This window comes from Falco peregrinus, chromosome 19, assembly GCF_023634155.1.
Source record: "Falco peregrinus isolate bFalPer1 chromosome 19, bFalPer1.pri, whole genome shotgun sequence".
In the NCBI taxonomy this organism is placed as follows: domain Eukaryota; kingdom Metazoa; phylum Chordata; class Aves; order Falconiformes; family Falconidae; genus Falco; species Falco peregrinus.
The window spans coordinates 1016072-1033249 of NC_073740.1; the positions used below are offsets into that span (position 1 = coordinate 1016072).

The 17178-nt window shown below is 60.1% G+C and overlaps 1 protein-coding gene across 7 annotated transcripts; it reads right to left on the reverse strand.

The window, feature by feature from the left end:
* Positions 1-172: 172 nt before the first annotated feature.
* PCBP2 (poly(rC) binding protein 2) lies at positions 173-16607 on the reverse strand. 7 transcript variants are annotated; one of them, XM_055792222.1, is made up of 16 exons: positions 16466-16607; positions 13639-13774; positions 13173-13196; positions 13042-13074; positions 12576-12692; positions 10986-11117; positions 10244-10372; positions 9646-9720; positions 7914-8000; positions 7681-7746; positions 6863-6904; positions 5666-5738; positions 5086-5124; positions 3982-4034; positions 3411-3580; positions 173-643 (listed from the first exon to the last, which is right to left on the reverse strand). In XM_055792222.1, the coding sequence occupies exons 2-16, from the start codon at positions 13705-13707 to the stop codon at positions 607-609; spliced, it is 1146 nt and encodes a 381-aa protein (XP_055648197.1). In that variant the 5' UTR covers positions 13708-13774; positions 16466-16607; the 3' UTR covers positions 173-606. The 7 variants fall into 7 exon arrangements, with proteins under 7 accessions (XP_055648197.1, XP_055648199.1, XP_055648198.1 ...); XM_055792224.1 differs by lacking the exon at positions 7681-7746; XM_055792223.1 differs by lacking the exon at positions 5086-5124.
* Between the last annotated feature and the right edge of the window lie 571 nt (positions 16608-17178).

Here is a 17178-nt window from a genome sequence, read left to right on the forward strand (position 1 = left end):
GGGGGGCTGGTTTAATGCAGCCTGGGGAACCCCCTTCCACCACCAGCAGGAACCCAAACCCCAGCTGGGCCACCTGGGAAGAACTGGGGAAGGGGGCGGGGTTCAAATAAAGACGGAGACAGGCAGATCCATTAACCAAAATATCCTCCAGTTTCTATTCACAAGGAAAAGCTCCAGTCCATCTTTTTATTAACTTTTTTTTTGAAAAATTTCCTGACATTACAGAACTAAACTGAAATGTTTCTCTTCCACTCTTACATTTCATGACAAAACAAACTTCATGAGCCGAAAAACAGGGGGTGTGGGGTGGGGGGTGAGGTGGGGGCAGGGAGGAGAGAGAGAAGCTTTATAAAACTAAGATCTGGGGCTCAGCATTTTAACAGCTGAACAGAGAAAGGAATTAAAATGCTTGTAATTCAAAACAAAACAATTTAAACAAAAAACCAAAACAAAAAAAAAAACCAAAACAAAAAATAAACCTCATGAGTGGCTGCGGAGAGCATGGAGGAACCGAAAAATTTACAAACTAGTTAAAACCTGGGGCTGGCTGCTAAGGGACTACACAGATGGATGGTGAGGTGAGGCCGAGGGTCCGCGTCGGGGCCCCTAGCTGCTTCCCATGCCCCCGGTCTCCGAGGAGAGCCTGCAACGAAGAAAAGGGCGTCAGAGGGGACCCCGGCTGGGGGGGGGAACAGGAGGAGGAAGGATGGGGCGCAAGGGAGGAAAGGCTTCCCCGTGGGGAGCGCGCTGGAGGGGGGACAGTCCCCCAGGGAGGGAAGGGAGGAGGTTTCTGGGGTGCGGGGAGTTGCTTTATGCACAAGCAGCAGGGGAGATGCAGCAAGGAGGGGGGCACCCCCTGACTGTCCTCCCCAAAACAGAGCCAGGGGCTCCCTGGGGACTCTGCCGGGGAGGGCTGCGGCCGGTGCGAGGGCACCAGCAGGCTCTGCTCCAAGCAGCGAGGGCAAAGCTTTTGGGGTGCAGACACCCAGCAGAAGGGGGACGCCGAGGTGCCCTGGGCACCCCAGGGCGCAGGCAGGCAGGAATTTGGCAGCGATTCCTGCAGGGAAGGGAGAGCACAAGGGGCAGGGGGGCTCTACCCCCACCAGGGACCCCCTGGAGAACAGAGAGGGAGGGGGGACACACGCACAATGCAAGGGGGTCCCCGAGCAAGCAGGGACAACACCAGCACCCCCAACCCACACAGAGCATCCCGGGGAGCTGCCACCTCCACGGCTCAAAGCTTCTCCCTCCCTGCAATTTTTTTTTTTGGGGGGGGCACCCCAACCTGGGTGGCAGTGAACCCCCCCAGCAAGAGGGCACCCCATGAGGCCCCCTCCCCGGGGCTCAGCCCCCCGCCGTCGGCACAGATCTAGCAGAGCAGATTCTCACCGTGGCAACTTTATTACAGGTACAGACATTAAAGAGAGACAGGTGAGGCCGCGAGCCCCGTGGGCAATGTCACCAGGAATGCAATTAAATCCCAACTTGTTTATTCGGTAACGAACCCCCTCCCTCCACCCCCCCACCCCCTTCCCCAAAACCACGATTGCAACCAAGCTACTAAAAAAAAAAAAAAAAAAAAAAAAAAAGAGGAAAAGGAAAAAAAAAGCAACAGCTACAAGCTAGCAGGATCAAGAAGGAATCAAACAGATCACTAGATGCCGGGCTGGGACACAGGGAAAATAGTCTCCCAGCCAGCAAGAAAACTCCACTCTAAGAAACATCACAAGCTCACTTTGGAGTAAAAAGGAGGAGGAGAAAAAAAATATTAAGAAAAAAACCACAAAAAGAAAAAGAGGAAAAAAAAAAATTGCTCTTCCAAGTCTCCTCTACGGGGTCTCCATGCTGCCACCAATCTGCTGGTCCTCTAAGGCCACAAGCAGACTCAGTAAGGAGAAAATCTCTGCTTTTCCGCTTTCAGTTTGTTAGTGACACATGGCACAGCTGGAGCGGAGGTACCCTTAGCAGCAGACACAACATTTAGAGCCAGGAGAGGGACAGGTTTCATGCCAAGCAGACTGGAGACACAAGGGGCAGTCGGAAGAGGGTTGGGGAGGCTGGCGGGTGCTTCGGAGGCCCCCGCTGTGGCGAGCGAGGGGGTGGTGGTGGAGGAGGAAGAAGAAGAAGGGGTGGAGGGTTGAGAGAGGTTGATGCTGAGGTGGTCAGGGATCGTGACGGAGGCTGCCTGGGAGGAGGGTTTAGCGCTTTCTAAACTGTAACAGAGGAGAAAGGAACAAAAAAAAAAAAATACGGGTGGGTGGAAGGGAACACCACAAAAAAAAAAAGCACAGGACAAACAGCGTCAAATCGCACGAGCCGAGCTCGGGGAGGGAGGGAGGGAAGGAAGGAGCGGCACCCTCCAAGCCACACCGGGACCCCCCGCAACCCTGGGCCAAGCCACTGGCTCAGCAGCGAGGCCATCCCAGTGCCCCAGAGCCAGGCACCTCAACGCAACCAGTGTGGAGCAAGTGGCATGAGCCAAAGTAAAAATAATAAAAAAAAAAAAAAAAAAAAAGAAATCACAAGTGGCTTCTGTTCTGCTCCCCCTTGGGAGCAGGCTGGAGCTGCCACACCAGCCCAGCATCGACCCACACGACACAGAGCGGTCACAAGTCCCTGCACCAGTGCGGGGCTCTCCCAGCCACTCGCCTCCATCCAGAGCCCCGGGGGCTGAGGACCATGGAGGGCATCGCTCCCAGCCCGGCCCGTCGCAGGGAGCGTAGGACACCACAGCAAGATGGGTCTGAGCACGGGGAGCCCAAGCCGGGCCCTCAGTCCCCACTGCGGCAGTGCTCGCCGCAGCGTGCCGCATGGCGGGCAAGCGGCCAGGCCCCACGCAAGCCAGCCGTGCCCCCACTGGCGCTCGCCGGCCGCTCCCAGGTTATCGGAGCGCAGCCAAGTGCTGCCAGCAGCACCGACCACTCTCCCTAGGATCACGACATTCCGCTGGGAGATAGCCAGGATCTCCGCCAGCAGGCCCAGGGGTGTCCCTCCTCTATCACCCCATGAAAAAGCCCTCGCCACGCAAGCGCCGGGTCGGAACAGCACAGCTCAAACTGCCGAGGGCCCGACAGGGCCAGGCACGGCTTTTAAGCAGCCGCGTGCTCCCCTCGGCCCCGTGGCCAGGCCCCTCCCCAGCCGGGTCCGTCACCCTACAGCTTCCCACAGACCAGGAGGCGATCGCACCAGGAAAATGGGACAGCAGGCACAGGGAGGGGGGAAAGGAAAAGGAGGGGAGGAAAAAAAAAAAAACAACAAACAAAAAACCAAACAACAACACAGGAGAGAAAACCCCTTCATTCCATGTGTCAGGGCATGAGGAGGGTCCCAGCCCGGGGAGCAGTACCCCACGGCACGGGCGTGCAGAGCCAGACCCCCGACCCACCGAGTCTCCTCGTCCAGAGACTTACCTGACATTAATTAGATACTGGGCCAAGCTAATGCTCGCTGCAGATCCAGTTATGGTAACCTGCCTGTCAGTAGATCCTTCCACTGGATTGGCAATTTTGATCTGCGCCCCAGACATCTGGCGGATCTCATTGATTTTGGCGCCCTGACGCCCAATGATGCAGCCAATCAGCTGGGGGAGGAAAGCGCCTTGTTAGCGGAAAGAGCCAAGTGTGTTAACCCGTCCTCATCCTCCTCCCTGCCCAGTGTCTGTCCTCCACGGGGACAGGGCTGGCACCTACGGGGGGGGGTTAAGGGGCTGAGAAGGGGGGTTCTGCCTCAGAGGTGACTGCAAGGGGAGAAGGGATGCATGGCCACCAAGGGTGGTCCAAGGAGGCGGTTTGGGGTGCAGCCACAAGCCCTCCTGCAGCTTTGAGGCTGAGAACGGGCAGCCCCACACCCCATCTTGTTTGAAGAAAGGGGGGGCAGATCCCGGTGACCCACAGGGATGAGGGGGCAGCTGCCTGCCCGCTGCCCACCAACCCTCCCTCCCCGAGGCGGGCTGGGAAGGAGGGACCCCATGTGCATACTCACATCATTTGGAATGGTGAGTTCATGAGAGGTGGTTTGAGCAGAGGCATCCAAACCTGTTTAGAGACAGAGAAAAGGCAAGAGAAGTTCAGGGGGAGGCGGTGGGATGGGGCGTGCAGCACAGACAGACCGGAGCAGTCAAGCCAGCATTTGCTGCCAGCTTCATGGCTACCTTGAAGACAATTAGAACAGGAGGGGAAGGGCAGAGCAAGCTGTGAGGTTACTCCAACCCTCCCCGCTGCTCCCCACACCTCCTCCCCGACCACCTGCTTCCCCCAGCTGGGTCACCCCGATTTCTCTCCCTCTCGTCCCCCTCCCCACGATATCACCACAGGATCTTCCTTCCGGTCAGGACAGTCCCAGAGCAGCGCGCTCACTGCAGGGGCTCCATGCGGGCACTCAGCTCTGCTGCCCACTCTGTTACCAGCTTCCAAGGGCTACGCTACCCCCCTCCTCCTCCTCCTCGCCGCCACGGCCCCGGCAGGGCAGTGCTATGCCGGCCGGCACGGGCGCTGCAAGGCTACTCACGCCTCAGTTGGGGCCAAGTGCATGTGCTAAGCGGATTTTTTTTTTTTTTTTTTTTTTTGCGTTTTTAATTTTTCTGCCCCCCTCCCCAGCTCGCTCCCTGCTACAGGGAGCAGCGGGAGCCTCAAGACCTCACCCCAGGGCAGGGGTGAAACAGCCTGGGGACACACCAGCAGCCAAGGCGGTTAACGGGGTGCTGTCCCCTCCCTCACCAGCGATTCTGTCACCAGCAGCAAGACGGGGCTCGATCCGCTCCAGCAACTCCTTTGGCAGGGGGAATCGCTCCCCCCTCAGCGCATGGTTGGGGAGGGTAAAGCGAGGGGGCCCAAGGCTTGCTAACAGCCTCAGGTGCTGGACAAGCAAGCCCTCCAACAAGTCCTGCTGCTCTCCACTGTCCAGCTGACTTCTGGGGCACGTACAACCAAGCCAGTCGGTACCTCCAGCCCTTCTAAGGCTCCCCTAACCCCCCCTTTCCCCTCCCATCCGTGCACAAAGGCGGGCAGCATTTAACAGGGAGAATGAGACCCCGGTCAGTATTAATACACAATAGAATTACTACAGATTTTGTTTTTTAATCATTACCCCAATAGCCTTTCACCTCTGGAGAGCTGGATTCAATGCCTGTTAAGATACAAGTGACAATGAGTTTGGCTGTCTCAAGTTTAGAGCCCCAAATGGGTATTTTTAGCCATCTTAGCAAATCTACAGCAAATTTGGTACAACTCAACAGTTGCCTGCTCAGGACTGGAGTAGCCGGAGGGGAGAGAGAGGGTGCTGCATGTTGGGGGGGGTCTCCCGGTGCATTGGCAGAGCTGTGGAGGATGGGAGTGAAGAGGAAGGAAAGCAGCACAGAGGCCCTGCCTGCTCGGTTTTTTTGGTGTATGGTTGGGGGTTCTTTGGTGGTTGTTTTTTTTCTCTACCCTCTGCGGCCCACCGCAACTTGCAGAGGCCGATACCAAGTCACCCCCAGAGATGTCGCAACAGAAGTCATTACCTGGCTGGGCTCAGCTCTGGGGGAACGTTTGGTTTTGGTTGGTTGGTTTTTTTTTTTTTGAGAGCGCGAGACCCAAGCGGAGGCCCCGTTAGAGAGGAGCCAAGCGGCGGCTCACGGGCTGGCCTTTGGCCCACGCTAGCGTACAGAAGAGAGAAGGAGTTTCCATACCACTGAATCCAGTGTTGCCATGAGACATTGGAAAGTGTGACTGTTGCATTGCCAACTGGTGCAGCTTGGTCAGCTAGAGGGGAAAAAGAGAAAGAAAAAGGCTGATGTTAGCCATTTCCCAAGCCCGGGGGGGCCAGGACTCACAGCACACACATCAACACAGACACTGCCAGTGGCACCGGGTCCCCTCCCCGGCCCCTCCGTACACGGCATGGCCCTCTCCACATGGAGAGGGGGAAGGCGCCAGGCCAAGGTGGGCTGTGGGGGCAGGGCTGCGCCCACCCCCTGGTGAAGCGAGGTATGAAAGGAGCTCAACGGAGAAAAGCAGAGAGGAGCAGGAGACGAGACAGCAGGGTGCTCACACCACACCATGCAGGGAGTGGCAGGGGGGACAGGGGTGCCATGACAGGAGATGGGGATGGAGCCCGGCTCGGTTCAGCTGCCGGAGTAGCTCTTCTAGCCCAGCTTCCTTCTAGCCCTTCTTCTCCCTGGCCTGGTGCGTCAGAGCCGCCCCCCCTTGCTGGTCTAAGGGTGCCAGGAGCGGAGATCGGCCCCCACTGAGCCTGCAACGAGCCTACAGGATGAACATGGGTGCCAGAGGATGGTGGTGTCCAACAGCAAGCTGGGACAGCGCCCGCGGGAGAGGCGGCCCCTGCCTGGACTGTCACTCCTCTCCCAAACGGTCCCCGACAGGCTGGCAGCAGCCTGGGCCGGGCCGGATCCAACCCCCCCCCGCGACTGCCACCTGCGACTGCTCGCTGGGCCAGCTGTCCCCTGCCCCAGGAGAACCACCATGACAGTGAACCATCATGTGCTGTTTTTGTTTTCTCTTGACAGGCTGCGGGCCAAATCTGGGGGGGGTGGAGGGGCAAGGGAAGAGCTGAAGCTGGTGTGAAATGCCAAGCCGGGGAGAGACGGGTTGGGGGGGAAAAAAAAAATAAATTATATATATAGGAGGAGGGAAGTGTGAGAAAGAAGGTGGGGGAAGGAAAAAGGAGAGATCTGAGACCGGGTGAAGCTGGCTGCAGGAGGGCGAATTGAAGGGAGACAAGTTTTTTTGGGGGGGAGCTCGGATCAGACAGAGCATTCAGCCCAAGCTGACGGCTAATGGCTCGAGTCGAGAAAGCACGGAGAAAATTTTGGAAGGGGGGAGGAAGAGGGTGGATTTCAAGACAAGAAGTTGTAAACAAAACTTACATCTGGCTGTGGAATGGCATACTGTCCTTGAATGGTATAGGCCTACAAAAGGAGGAAAACAGTCCTATTAACAACCATTGGACAGCCACCCAGGGACAGACAGATTTCAACTAGCCAGGAAGTCAGAGAGCCAAGGTGGAGAGTTCTCCGGGGCGAGGGAAGTGGGGCAGGGAGAGGCAGGGGACGGATAAATGCTGTAACAAGCAGTTTCTAGACGGGCGGTTACTCAAATTGGCCTTACGTGGCGGTTACAGGGAGGGAGTGGACAGTATGGTGCCGTCCCCCCCAAAAAAAAAAGTGGCAGACAAAAACAGAACGGCTGGGATCTTGATGAAGATGTATGGTGTGGTGGAGTCCGACAATGCTTCTAGCCCTGCGCCCCCCGCCTCGCCGACAGGGGAAGATCTCCAATGCCCCCGCCAGCCCTACTAGCTCCCGGCCCCTCCTCTCCCCGGCCCAGCAGCCCCCCAAAAAAAAAAGTCCCGTTCTGAGTCCTCTCGTCACTTCCGCACGCCTAGGAAAACGTCGCCGGGCAAGCTAGAGGTAAATGCTGGAGCTGGCTACCAATGCTAGACAAGGCAAAAGAGAGGCATTCGGGGGGGGGTAACAAGGCTGAGTGCCTGACCTGCCACAATTCCATGTCTTGAGGTTAAGGGACAGCCACAGACTTCAGATTCCTCCTGAAGCTACCCAGAAAGGGCGAGTCACTGGCTGGGGCCTGGCTGGCTAAGGTTTGGGGGGGTGGGGGGGCCGGGCAGGTGGGGGTGGGTGGGATAGGAAGGGGAGAGGGGGGGTACACAGCCTCACTTCCAGGTCACCGGAAGAACTGCAGCCCAGGCTGGAATTGGCCCAAGTTCGTTGCCATGCAGTGGCTGCCGGGTGGCCTGCGTGAGGAGAGGTTGGTGGGCTCAGAGTCCAGTTCCCAGTGGACAGGAGTCCACAGCACAAAAGCCACCGTTGACGGTTTTGGGGGACGGGGATGCCACCCTTGTTGGCAGTCTCAGAGAGGCCAAGGATTGAACGGGCCGTGGAGACTGAACTCCCCTCTCACCTCCTGAGGTGGTCCCTCCAAGTCAGAGTTGAGGCACATGGATGGGGCGGTGTGGGGGTAGCTCGCACTGCCGCTGCTGTACCTGTCCTGTGGATAAATTAGAGGACTTCAGTCTCCAGGGCTGTCAATCCGAAACCTTCCGCTAACACCAAAGTCACATCGACATTAGCTCTGCTTTTCGAGGGCTAACCCTGCTCTACGCACGACTCTGAGCTGCAAAGACAGAGCGCAACACCACCGGGAGCGGGGCCGGGAGGGCTGCGTCGGGCTGGCCGCGGCCCTGGGCCAGGGGAGAGGGGTGGAAGAGAAGGAAGGGGGAGAAGAAAGGGGAAGGGAGGGAAGAAATGCGTGGCCGTGGGAAGCCTGCTCCTCACTGCTCTAACGGGGAAGGCGGCCGGCTCCCGCGCCACGGGGGGGGCCACATGGTACGGCCCTCCGCTTGCAAGAGGCGCGGGGGGGCACAGACGTACCGGCCAGGCGCTTCCCCCGGGGTGCAGAGCGGCAGGAGAAGCTGTCGGAGAGGCGGGGGGGGCTGACCAGGTTCAGGGAGGGGAGGAGGAAGAGGCAGGGAGGGCAAGGGGTGGGGGGGGCCAAGGCGAGGAAGGGGACGGCAGCAGGTCCGTCCCCAAAACAAGCATGGCATGCCAGCCTGGTGGGGGGGCAGGGAAGAGCAGAGTCAGGCCTGGCTCTCGGGGAGGCCAGCGGCAGCAGCTACCCCTTTCCCTGCCTACAGAGGCCTCCATCGGCAATACTGGACCCTGCCTGCGCGGGTCCCCGGGCTGGCTATGGGCGCCAGGCCCTGCCAGACACCCCCGAGGGGTCTCCCTGACAGCAGGAAGGCAGCGGATGCGTTTGCACAAGTCGCTGTGTTTTCTCCAAGCATTACGGCAGCCCTGGGAACCGCAGGGTGGGGAACGGCTGACCCGCACCCAGGCCTCAGCCTCCTGCCTTGCCCAGTGGCCTGGATGGGACCGTGGGCGAGGACACCCAGCCAGCACCCCAACAGCCCCAACAGGGCCGGGGGGATTCAGGGCTTTACAGCAGACAGGATCCCAAGGGAGCCCTGTCACCTGTAAGCTGGCTCGGCGGCAGGGCAGCAGGGAGCAAGCAACTCCCCTGGATCAGCTCAGTGCAGGAGGGACTAAATCCCACATCACCTGATGGCTACTCCTATCTGACACCCTCCCCTCATACGAGATGAAGCCTTTCCACACCCCAACCCTACCCACAGCACAGGCTAAGCCTCTGCACCCCAAAAGCCAGCCCCAGAGAGCAGAGAACCCCCCCCAACCCTCTGGGCCGGTCACCCACAACAGGTCGTGCTGAGTCCTCAGAGCCAGCTGCAGGCAGAGGGGCAAAGCCTGGATTTGGCAGCTGGAGCATCGGCCCGATTCAAATCCCCCACCACACTGGGATTTTTATTTTTTTTTCCCCCTCTGGTTAACTCCAGGACTGTTTGCCAGCACCCTCTCCTCTTCAGATCAGCCCTTTTACCCTCCCACCTCCCACCCCATCCCACCTCTGCCCTCTTCCATCCCTCGGTGAGCTCAGCGAGGAAGGCTGGGAGCAGGCTCTGGGAGGCCGAGGCCCAACAGAGCCACTCTCCGCCAGAGAAAGCGGCGTGGGTGACAGGCACGCAGAGCGGCTGATGTGCGCTGGCAGCGTGGCAGCTCGGTAAGACACCCCCTTCCCCTCCCCACCCTGCACCCCAGGAGCAGAGGAGAGGCCTTACCTGACCGCCTGCAAAGATGACGGGAGAGCTGGATGGCTTGGGTCGGTACGGGATGGTGACGCCCTTCGGGGGAGACTGGGTGACAGGCAGAGAGGAGAGGTTAGACACCAAGCACTGCTGGCACCAACAATCCCCTCCCTGCACCCCAGACACCAACGCTCTGCCTTGGGTTTAAAAATCAGCCATTTGGGAGGACGCAAAGCACAATCTCTTTCTTCCCCATCCCGAGCATGAGGCCAAGGGAGGACATGCGAGGAGCAGTGCAGCATGCGAGGGAGGCTCGGGACGGCAGGAGGCCACTGCTCAGTGTCACCATGCTGGGCAGCACGACTGGTCAGCACAGAGCCACAGGCGACACCGTTAGCTGGTCAGCAGCTCTAGAGGCCTGGATCGACCCCGGTTTTAAGCAGCTCCAAGCCTCACCTGGATGAGGCTGTAATCCCCAGCTATCCCTTTATCCCCCAGCAGCCATTTCTCCGTCCTCAGCAGTTTCCACTCGCGAGGAGGGACGTGGCTTGCCAAGGGCAGTGGAGATTCCTGTGCGGCACGTGCTTCCCCCGGAGAAAAACAGGCCCATGGGGCCAAGGGGAGGCCCTACCTCAAGCATGACGACGCAGATCTGTTTGACGCACTCAATGATGGACTGTGGGATCCCAGCAATGGTGATGGCTCGCTCAGTTGAGTTGGGCAGCATGTCTCCTGCCACCTGGACCTGTGCCCCCGTACTCTGCAAAGTTTACGGTTAAAAATAGGCAGTCAGACCTCAGGGAGAGCTGTGACCTCAGCGACAAACCCCGCAGCTGGGTTATACATAGTCAAAACTGCCCCCCTCTCCTGCTTTCCCCCAAAATAAAGTCCTTTAATCCTAGCTGGAAATAATTTGGCCATCAGGAGCCCAGGGCAGGAGAGGAGGACCTGGGCTACAGCCTTTCCTGTAACCCAAGTCAAGCCTGTCTCCGCAGCCAGTGGAGCTGGGCAGAATTAATCCACTGGCAGTCCAGAGCTGGCAGCGCCCAGTGCACTAAATGGCATTACTGAGGGCGGTGCAGGCCTGCCAGTGCATTCCCCCCTCCTCCAACAACTGGGAAAAAGCTGGGATGGGCAATCAGGAGCCCAGGGAAGTCGGGGAGCAATAACCCCTGCATCCCACCGCCAGGGACAGTGCTGGGAAGGGGAGGGTCTGCCCCAAGTCTCACTTTCACAAGCACTAAAAATACAAGGAGGTCCAAAACAGCCAAGTGGTGCCATGCGGCACCACCCAGAGCAGGGGCCAACCCAAGGATTCATCCCTGGGGGCACCTAGAGCCGGTGCATCTCTCCTCAGGGTGGCCAACACACACCTCTCTTATCTCTTTGATCTTGCAGCCTCCTTTCCCAATGAGGGAACCGCACTGGCTGGCAGGTACAACGAGTCGGAGGGTGACCGGGGGCCGGCTGGCAGCTGTACTGTTAGTCATGGAGCTGCTGATGTCCTGCGAGGAAGAGGAGTTACTCAGAGGGGTCAGCCTGGTGCACTGCCCTCGCCAGAATGGCACGCGGGTGGTGACGTGCCCGGCAGAGGGACAGGGAGGATGTCGCTGGCACAGACAGGCCAGGCCAAGGTGACCCCAGGGCACTCTCAGTCCCATTTCCCAGACTTTGTTAGCTGCCCAGAAACAACACAGCCACGTCTTGGGGAAGGATGAAGGCGCCAAGCTCTGTCATCTCACTGACAATGGGGGTTTAACCCCCACTGGCCCAGTGCAGAGGCATCGGCTGGGTCACACTGCAGCCAAACGCGAACGGGCTGTGCCCATGTTGGAGTGGAACAAGTGGCTGGAGGCTCCGTGTGCCCACAGCTCCCAGCTCAGCACGGAGCCTCTTGTCGTAACAGGGGATCAAGGCAGGAGCAGCTCCAGGGAAAACAAGCCCAGCGCTGATTACAGCAGTCATGTGCTGGCAGGGGGAGGGGAAGGCACAAGGCCACGGCTCAACTGACCTACTAAAATAAAAGCTTTTAACTCCAAGCCCAGCACTCTGAGCACCAGCAGCCAGGAGCCACGCTCAGATGGGGAGCCCTCAGAGGACTCCAGTGCTCGGGGTATAGCAGGAACAGCTCCAGGCTCAGCAGCCTTTTAGGTGGCAGCGAAAGCAGAGGGGCACCAGGTCAGATCTGCCAGCACTGGCTCATCTCCTTCCACGGAAGGGCCCCAAATCCAAAGGGCAACAGGATTTCTACCCCCACAGACAAGGCGAGGGCCACGGAGTTCTGCCTCACACCAGGCAAGGAGCGCTCATGCCTTCCAAACAATGCAGAGCAGGATGCAAAGCTCCTTGACAAGGCAATCCTGAGCAGGCTCTAACGCCCACAGCCAGGCTCCTGGTTATTTAGAACCAGCATTCCCTCTGGAAGTCATCGATTCAGTGGAACCAGGGGCACAATGCAGCTTCTCCTCCAGTGCCATGCAGCTGCACCCCCGGGTCCCCTCCTTGGCAGGGCTGGAGATGGCACCGAGCCCCGCTACCCACCGAGGCGTGCCAAAGGGGAAGCAGCACCAGGAGGATGAGCAAAGCCAAGTGAGTTTCAAAGCCCTGTTCTGTTTTAAGCTGTTTAACCTGTGGCCACAGGGTGGTTTTGGCCTGGGAAAGTCCCTGCAGGGCTCTGGCACTCGGCAAGCAGTCACTTAAGGATGGCTGAGTGCACACAGGGAAGTGTCCCTGCTTGGACCTTGAACCTGCTCACAGCTGGGCAAAGATCAGGCCCCATGGGGAAAACACCACCAGCCCATGCGGAACAAGCCCATCCTGCTCCTCATCCTCAGGGAAAAGCTTTCCCTCGTGCTCCAGACATCCCCCCACCCCCACACACTCTGGGGCAAATTTATCCAGGGAGGGGGTAAAGGATGACTGCAGGCAGGGCAGCACCGGGGGACTCGAGGCCGCAGACACACCTCTTCCAGTTTGTCAATGATCATTGCAAAAGCTTTGAAGATGGCATTGGTGGGTCCAGCGAGGGTGATGATCCTTTCGGGGCAGTTCCCTTCTGAGATGTTAATGCGAGCACCACTCTGCAGGAGGAAAACGGGCAGACATCAGGGCTCCCGGCCCCCAGCTCAGACCCCCAAAAGCAGCAGCAGGTCCACGTGCCCAGCTGCGTTCTGCATGGGGCAGCCAGGGTCCCCCAGGAACCCCCGCTGGTGACGAATCCTCCCTCCCTCCCTCGGCTCCGGGCAGCCATCTTAGCCCGCTCGGCTTCCTGCCCGGCCCTGCCTACACCTCCCAGCATGCCCCGCGCCGCGGCTCCCATCTGCTGCCGGTGCCGCTGCCCGCACTGCCTGCAAATTCCTTTTCAGGCCCGCGCAGCCGCGGCCCCCCCCCAGCTCCCCGCCCCGACCCTCCCAGCCCCCCTCGACTCACCTCCTCACGCATCTTCTTCACCGACTCTCCTTTCTGTGCAGGGGGAGAGAAGGGAGAGGCGTTAGCGTGGCTGTGCTGGGCGGTGAGGGGGGGAGAGCAATGCAGGGCAAGGGGGTTTGTTGCTCACTTACCTTCCCAATGATGCTTCCCACCTCCTGGGATGGAAACAAAAGCAGCAATTAGTCAGTGCTTAAAAACACTCCCAGGAGTCCCAAGCTTAAACAACTCCCTGCTACAGCCAGAACAAGTTCCTCTGCACCTCAGATATGCCCCCCAAGCCATTTGGCCACCTCTCTCCCAGCTGAGCCCCTCTATCGAGTCACTTCCACCCCCCTGAAGCTGATATTTTTATTGATGCATCAGGCTTTTAAAGGGCGGCCTCGCTCGTCATGAGATATCCAGGAGCCGGCCCAGTGCCAAGGAGCACATTCCTAACACCGCTGCCTAATGGCTGCAATAACGACGCAGCTCCAAGAGGTCCGACCGACGCCGCTTTACTGCCATGGAAGCACCCAGCCTCCCTCCGGGCTCCCAGAAGGGCCACCCCCACGTTGGGCGAGGTGGCGTCAGTACAAGCCACGTCCCATGGACACGTACCTTTCCATGCATGAGTAGTCGGATGGTGAGTGTGACATTTAAACCACCTTCAATGACACCAGTGTCCATCTTGAGCTGCGTTGGGTTGAGTCAGGCTGCGTCAGTGCTCAGATCTTTGGTCACTGGTCGAGCAGAGCTACAAATGAGAGGCATTGCATTTGAGGAGCTGTGCCAACACTCCCTGGCCAGTTTCAGACCCATTCCAGGGGGCCTGAAGCCCCTCTATGCTTCTTCTCTCCTTGAATATCCCCCTGGCAGTTTTAGGGCCACGCTCCTCTTCAAGTGGCGATTAGGAGAGCTGATCCATGATGGTTCAGCTCCCCAGCAGGCTGCTCCTCCTGCTAAGGCATTTTCCAGAGTGGACGGGCTAAGCTGACACTATCCCGCCTCCAGCTGGGGCCATACGGGTCTCACTCATCCCCTGCCTCTTTCCAACCCCGCTGCTCACAGAGGCTTTGCTTACAGCTCCAGAGAACTTGCCTCTGCTTGCGAGCCCCATACCTTAATCTAGATTACAAGCTTTCCTCCGCAGCTGCGTATAGACACACACGCCAGACAGAGTGACCGCCCCGCTCCCCTTCAGTTTAACCTGCTTGAGGAGCCAGGCTGTTGAGAAAATAAAAATATATGAACTTATCTGTGGCCTGAACCTGCCGGGGGGGAGGTCTTTCAGACCAGTTTCCAAGTTGATTTACTCAAACCTGGTAAGGCCACATGAGCACACGATCAGGTTTCAAACAATCTGCGGCCGAGTCGAAAGCAGTTGCAAAACACAACTGGCCACCAGCTCAGCTAGTCAGCCGTTTAACTTTAAAAATAAATTAAACTAAATTTTAGCTCTTGTTTTTAATCAGTCCAGTTGATCACCACCCCATCAAAGTTTAACCATGCCCCAGGAAAGAAGAAGCCAGGGTGAGGGCAGGGGCATTAATCTGGCAGGGGACCATGCCAAGCAAGCAACGCTGCCATGCTCTGGGTTAATGCTCTTTTAAGGGGAAAGCCACTGGCACTGAAGATTTCCACCCACCCCCCCCACCCCCAGCGAGGAGTTATGGCCTCCATAAAACTCACACTGACATCCCATCAGATCCAAAAAGGCGCTTATTTGCCTAGTTTGGAAAGAAGGGCTCAGGATCCGAGCCCAGCAGCAGTAGAGTGAGGAGGAAAGTCTAGACCCAATCCCACGAGTTGGTTGTTTACGAGCTTCCCGGTTCACCGGAGGTGGCGGGAGCCTCGCTGGCACCCGCCGCCGTCTCTCTGGCTCTAAACCCACTCCTCCTCCCACCAGTTCAGCATCCCAGTTCGCCTTCGTTAGCATTAATTTGCTTTCCTGGCAGCGGTTTTGCCAGTCAAACGAGCTTGGGTCGGTTATGGGGCTGCCTCACAGCCCGCCGGGGACAAAAGGAGCCGACCAGACCTGCCAGGGGGTTACGCAAAGGGAGAAGCGAAGCCGTGCGGGGCAGGCCAAGGCCGGCGAGTAGCCATCGCTCCAATCCGAACTTGCTGAGAGGCTCTTCCGCAGGGAAACTTCCCCCAAAGTTCTCCTTACCTCCATCCGGCAGCCCTGCCTGCCCCCACGGGGCACGTGTAAGGCCCAGCCCCTGCCCACTGCCTGTACTGGGATCAAACACCCACCCGGGGCCTCCCCACTCAGGATCCTGGCCCAAAACTGGGACCATTATGTGGGGGGAACCAGTTGCCAGGGCAGTGAATTGGCTCCAAAAGCAGCTTGTCCCTGAGGCGGAAGGAAACGTGGCTCCACCACTGGCTCATCCCTGTGGCGGAAGTCAGGGGGGGGGATGTGAAAAAAAAGTCCGGGGCTGGAGATCCCGGCTCCAAAGCAGGCTCCTTGGCCCGCGGTGGGATGAGGGAGCACGGACCAAACCTCCGGGCTGGGACTGAGCCTCTGAACCAGGCCCATCCACAAAGCGGGGTGAGGGCAGGGGGTCCCCACTGCCAAGATCGCAGCTCAAAACTGGCCCCAGACCCCAGCAGGGGGAACAAGGGCCGAGCCCCGGGAGCGCGGCTCAGTCCCAGCTCGGTCCCGAGGAGCTGGGGAGGCGGCTCGGGACCCCCAACCGGGCCTGGGAAAGAACCGGCTCCGGGGCTCTAAAAACACCCCAGCAGCCGCGGCGGGGCGAGCCCCGGCCGGGGATCGCGGCCCCAACCCGGGCAGGGCCGGGGGGCAGAGGAGGAGACCCCCGACCCCGAGGCGGGGGCCGTCGTCCCAGCCCCGCGTGTGGGGCGCCCCCCCCTCGGGCGGCAGCGTCGCGAGCCAAGCCGGGAGCAAAACAACTCGGCATGGCGGCAAAGACAGGCTCAACCGTTAAAAAAAAAAAAAAAAAAAAAAGGGGGGAAAAAAACCGAAAAAAAACCCCACAAAAAAGGCAAAAAAAAATTTCCTCCCCCCCCCTCGCGACCGCTCGGTACTGACGGCGGGGGGGTGGCGGCGCCATGTGACGCACGCTGCTCCTCGGCCCCCCCCCCCCCCCGAGTCCCGGTTCCCGCGGGGGGGGGGGGGGGGGGGGGGGGGGGGGGCGCGGCGGGGGAGGGGGGGAGGGGCAGCAGCGCCCCCCACCCCCACCCCCCCCCCCCGCCGGCGGCGCGGCGCGCGCGCAGGCCGCGGCCTAGGCCGCGACTAGGCCGCACATAGGCCGCGGGCTGGCGTGAGGGCGCGGCCGACGGCGGGCGGCGCCGGGCGGCGCGGGGGCGCTACGCGAGGCCGCGGCTCGGCTGCCGGTGTAGAAGTTGGCGCCGGATGGCGGCGGGAGGGTTCGGGAAGGGGAGGGGGGTCGGCGGGGGGGGGGGTGGGGGGGGTCGGGCCTACCTGGAGCGGCGCCGGTAACGGCAGCAGGAGAAGGGCGCTCCGGGCGGAGCGGGAGGAGGGGAGGGCGGGGAGGAGGGGAGGGAGGTGGGGGGGGAGAGGGAGCGCGCCGGGGCGGGCGGGCGGGATGGCGGCGGGAGGCGGCGGCGGCGGCTGCTCCTGCTGCGGCGGCCGCGGCGGGTCTGGGAGGGGGCGGCGGGGAGCGGCCCGATTTACACCCCGCCCCGACCCGGAAACGGACGCCGCGCACCAGCGAGGCGCGGCGGGGCGGGGGATAGAGAGGCCTCCCCCCTCCCCTCCCCGCGCCCCGCCCCGCCCCGCCCCGCCCGGCTCCTACCAACGAGGCGGCGCCCCGCGGGGTAGAGTGGCCACGCACGACCGCAGCGCCGCCGGCACCTCGGAGGACTTGGGGAGGGAAGGGGTATGGGGGGGGGCAACGGGGCAGGAGGGGGCAATGGGCGGCCATGGGGAATGGGGGGGCAATGGCGGGGGGGACGATCGGGGGCGATAAGGGGCGAGGGGGAAGAAGGGGAAGGGGTGTAATGGGGGAAACGGGGGGCAATAGAAGGGAATGGGGGGCAAAAGGGGAGGGGGGGCAATAAGGATTGGGGGCTGGAGGGGGGCAAGGGGTAATAAGGGGGGAAAAGAGGGAAGAGGGGGTAATGGAGGGTCGGGGGGCAATAGGAGGGAATCAGGGGGCAATAGTGACACGAGGG

What these genes read in the sequence shown, in the direction of transcription:
- PCBP2 (XM_055792222.1), bottom strand. Translation starts at nt 13,707, where the DNA reads ATGGACACTGGTGTCATTGAAGGTGGTTTAAATGTCACACTCACCATC. An exon ending in TCTGCGTCGTCATGCTTGAG is followed by an intron (nt 9,721 to 10,243) that starts GTAGGGCCTCCC and finishes CCTGTCACCCAG; the next exon opens with TCTCCCCCGAAGGGCGTCAC. An exon ending in TGGCAACACTGGATTCAGTG is followed by an intron (nt 5,125 to 5,665) that starts GTATGGAAACTC and finishes GTATCTTAACAG; the next exon opens with GCATTGAATCCAGCTCTCCA.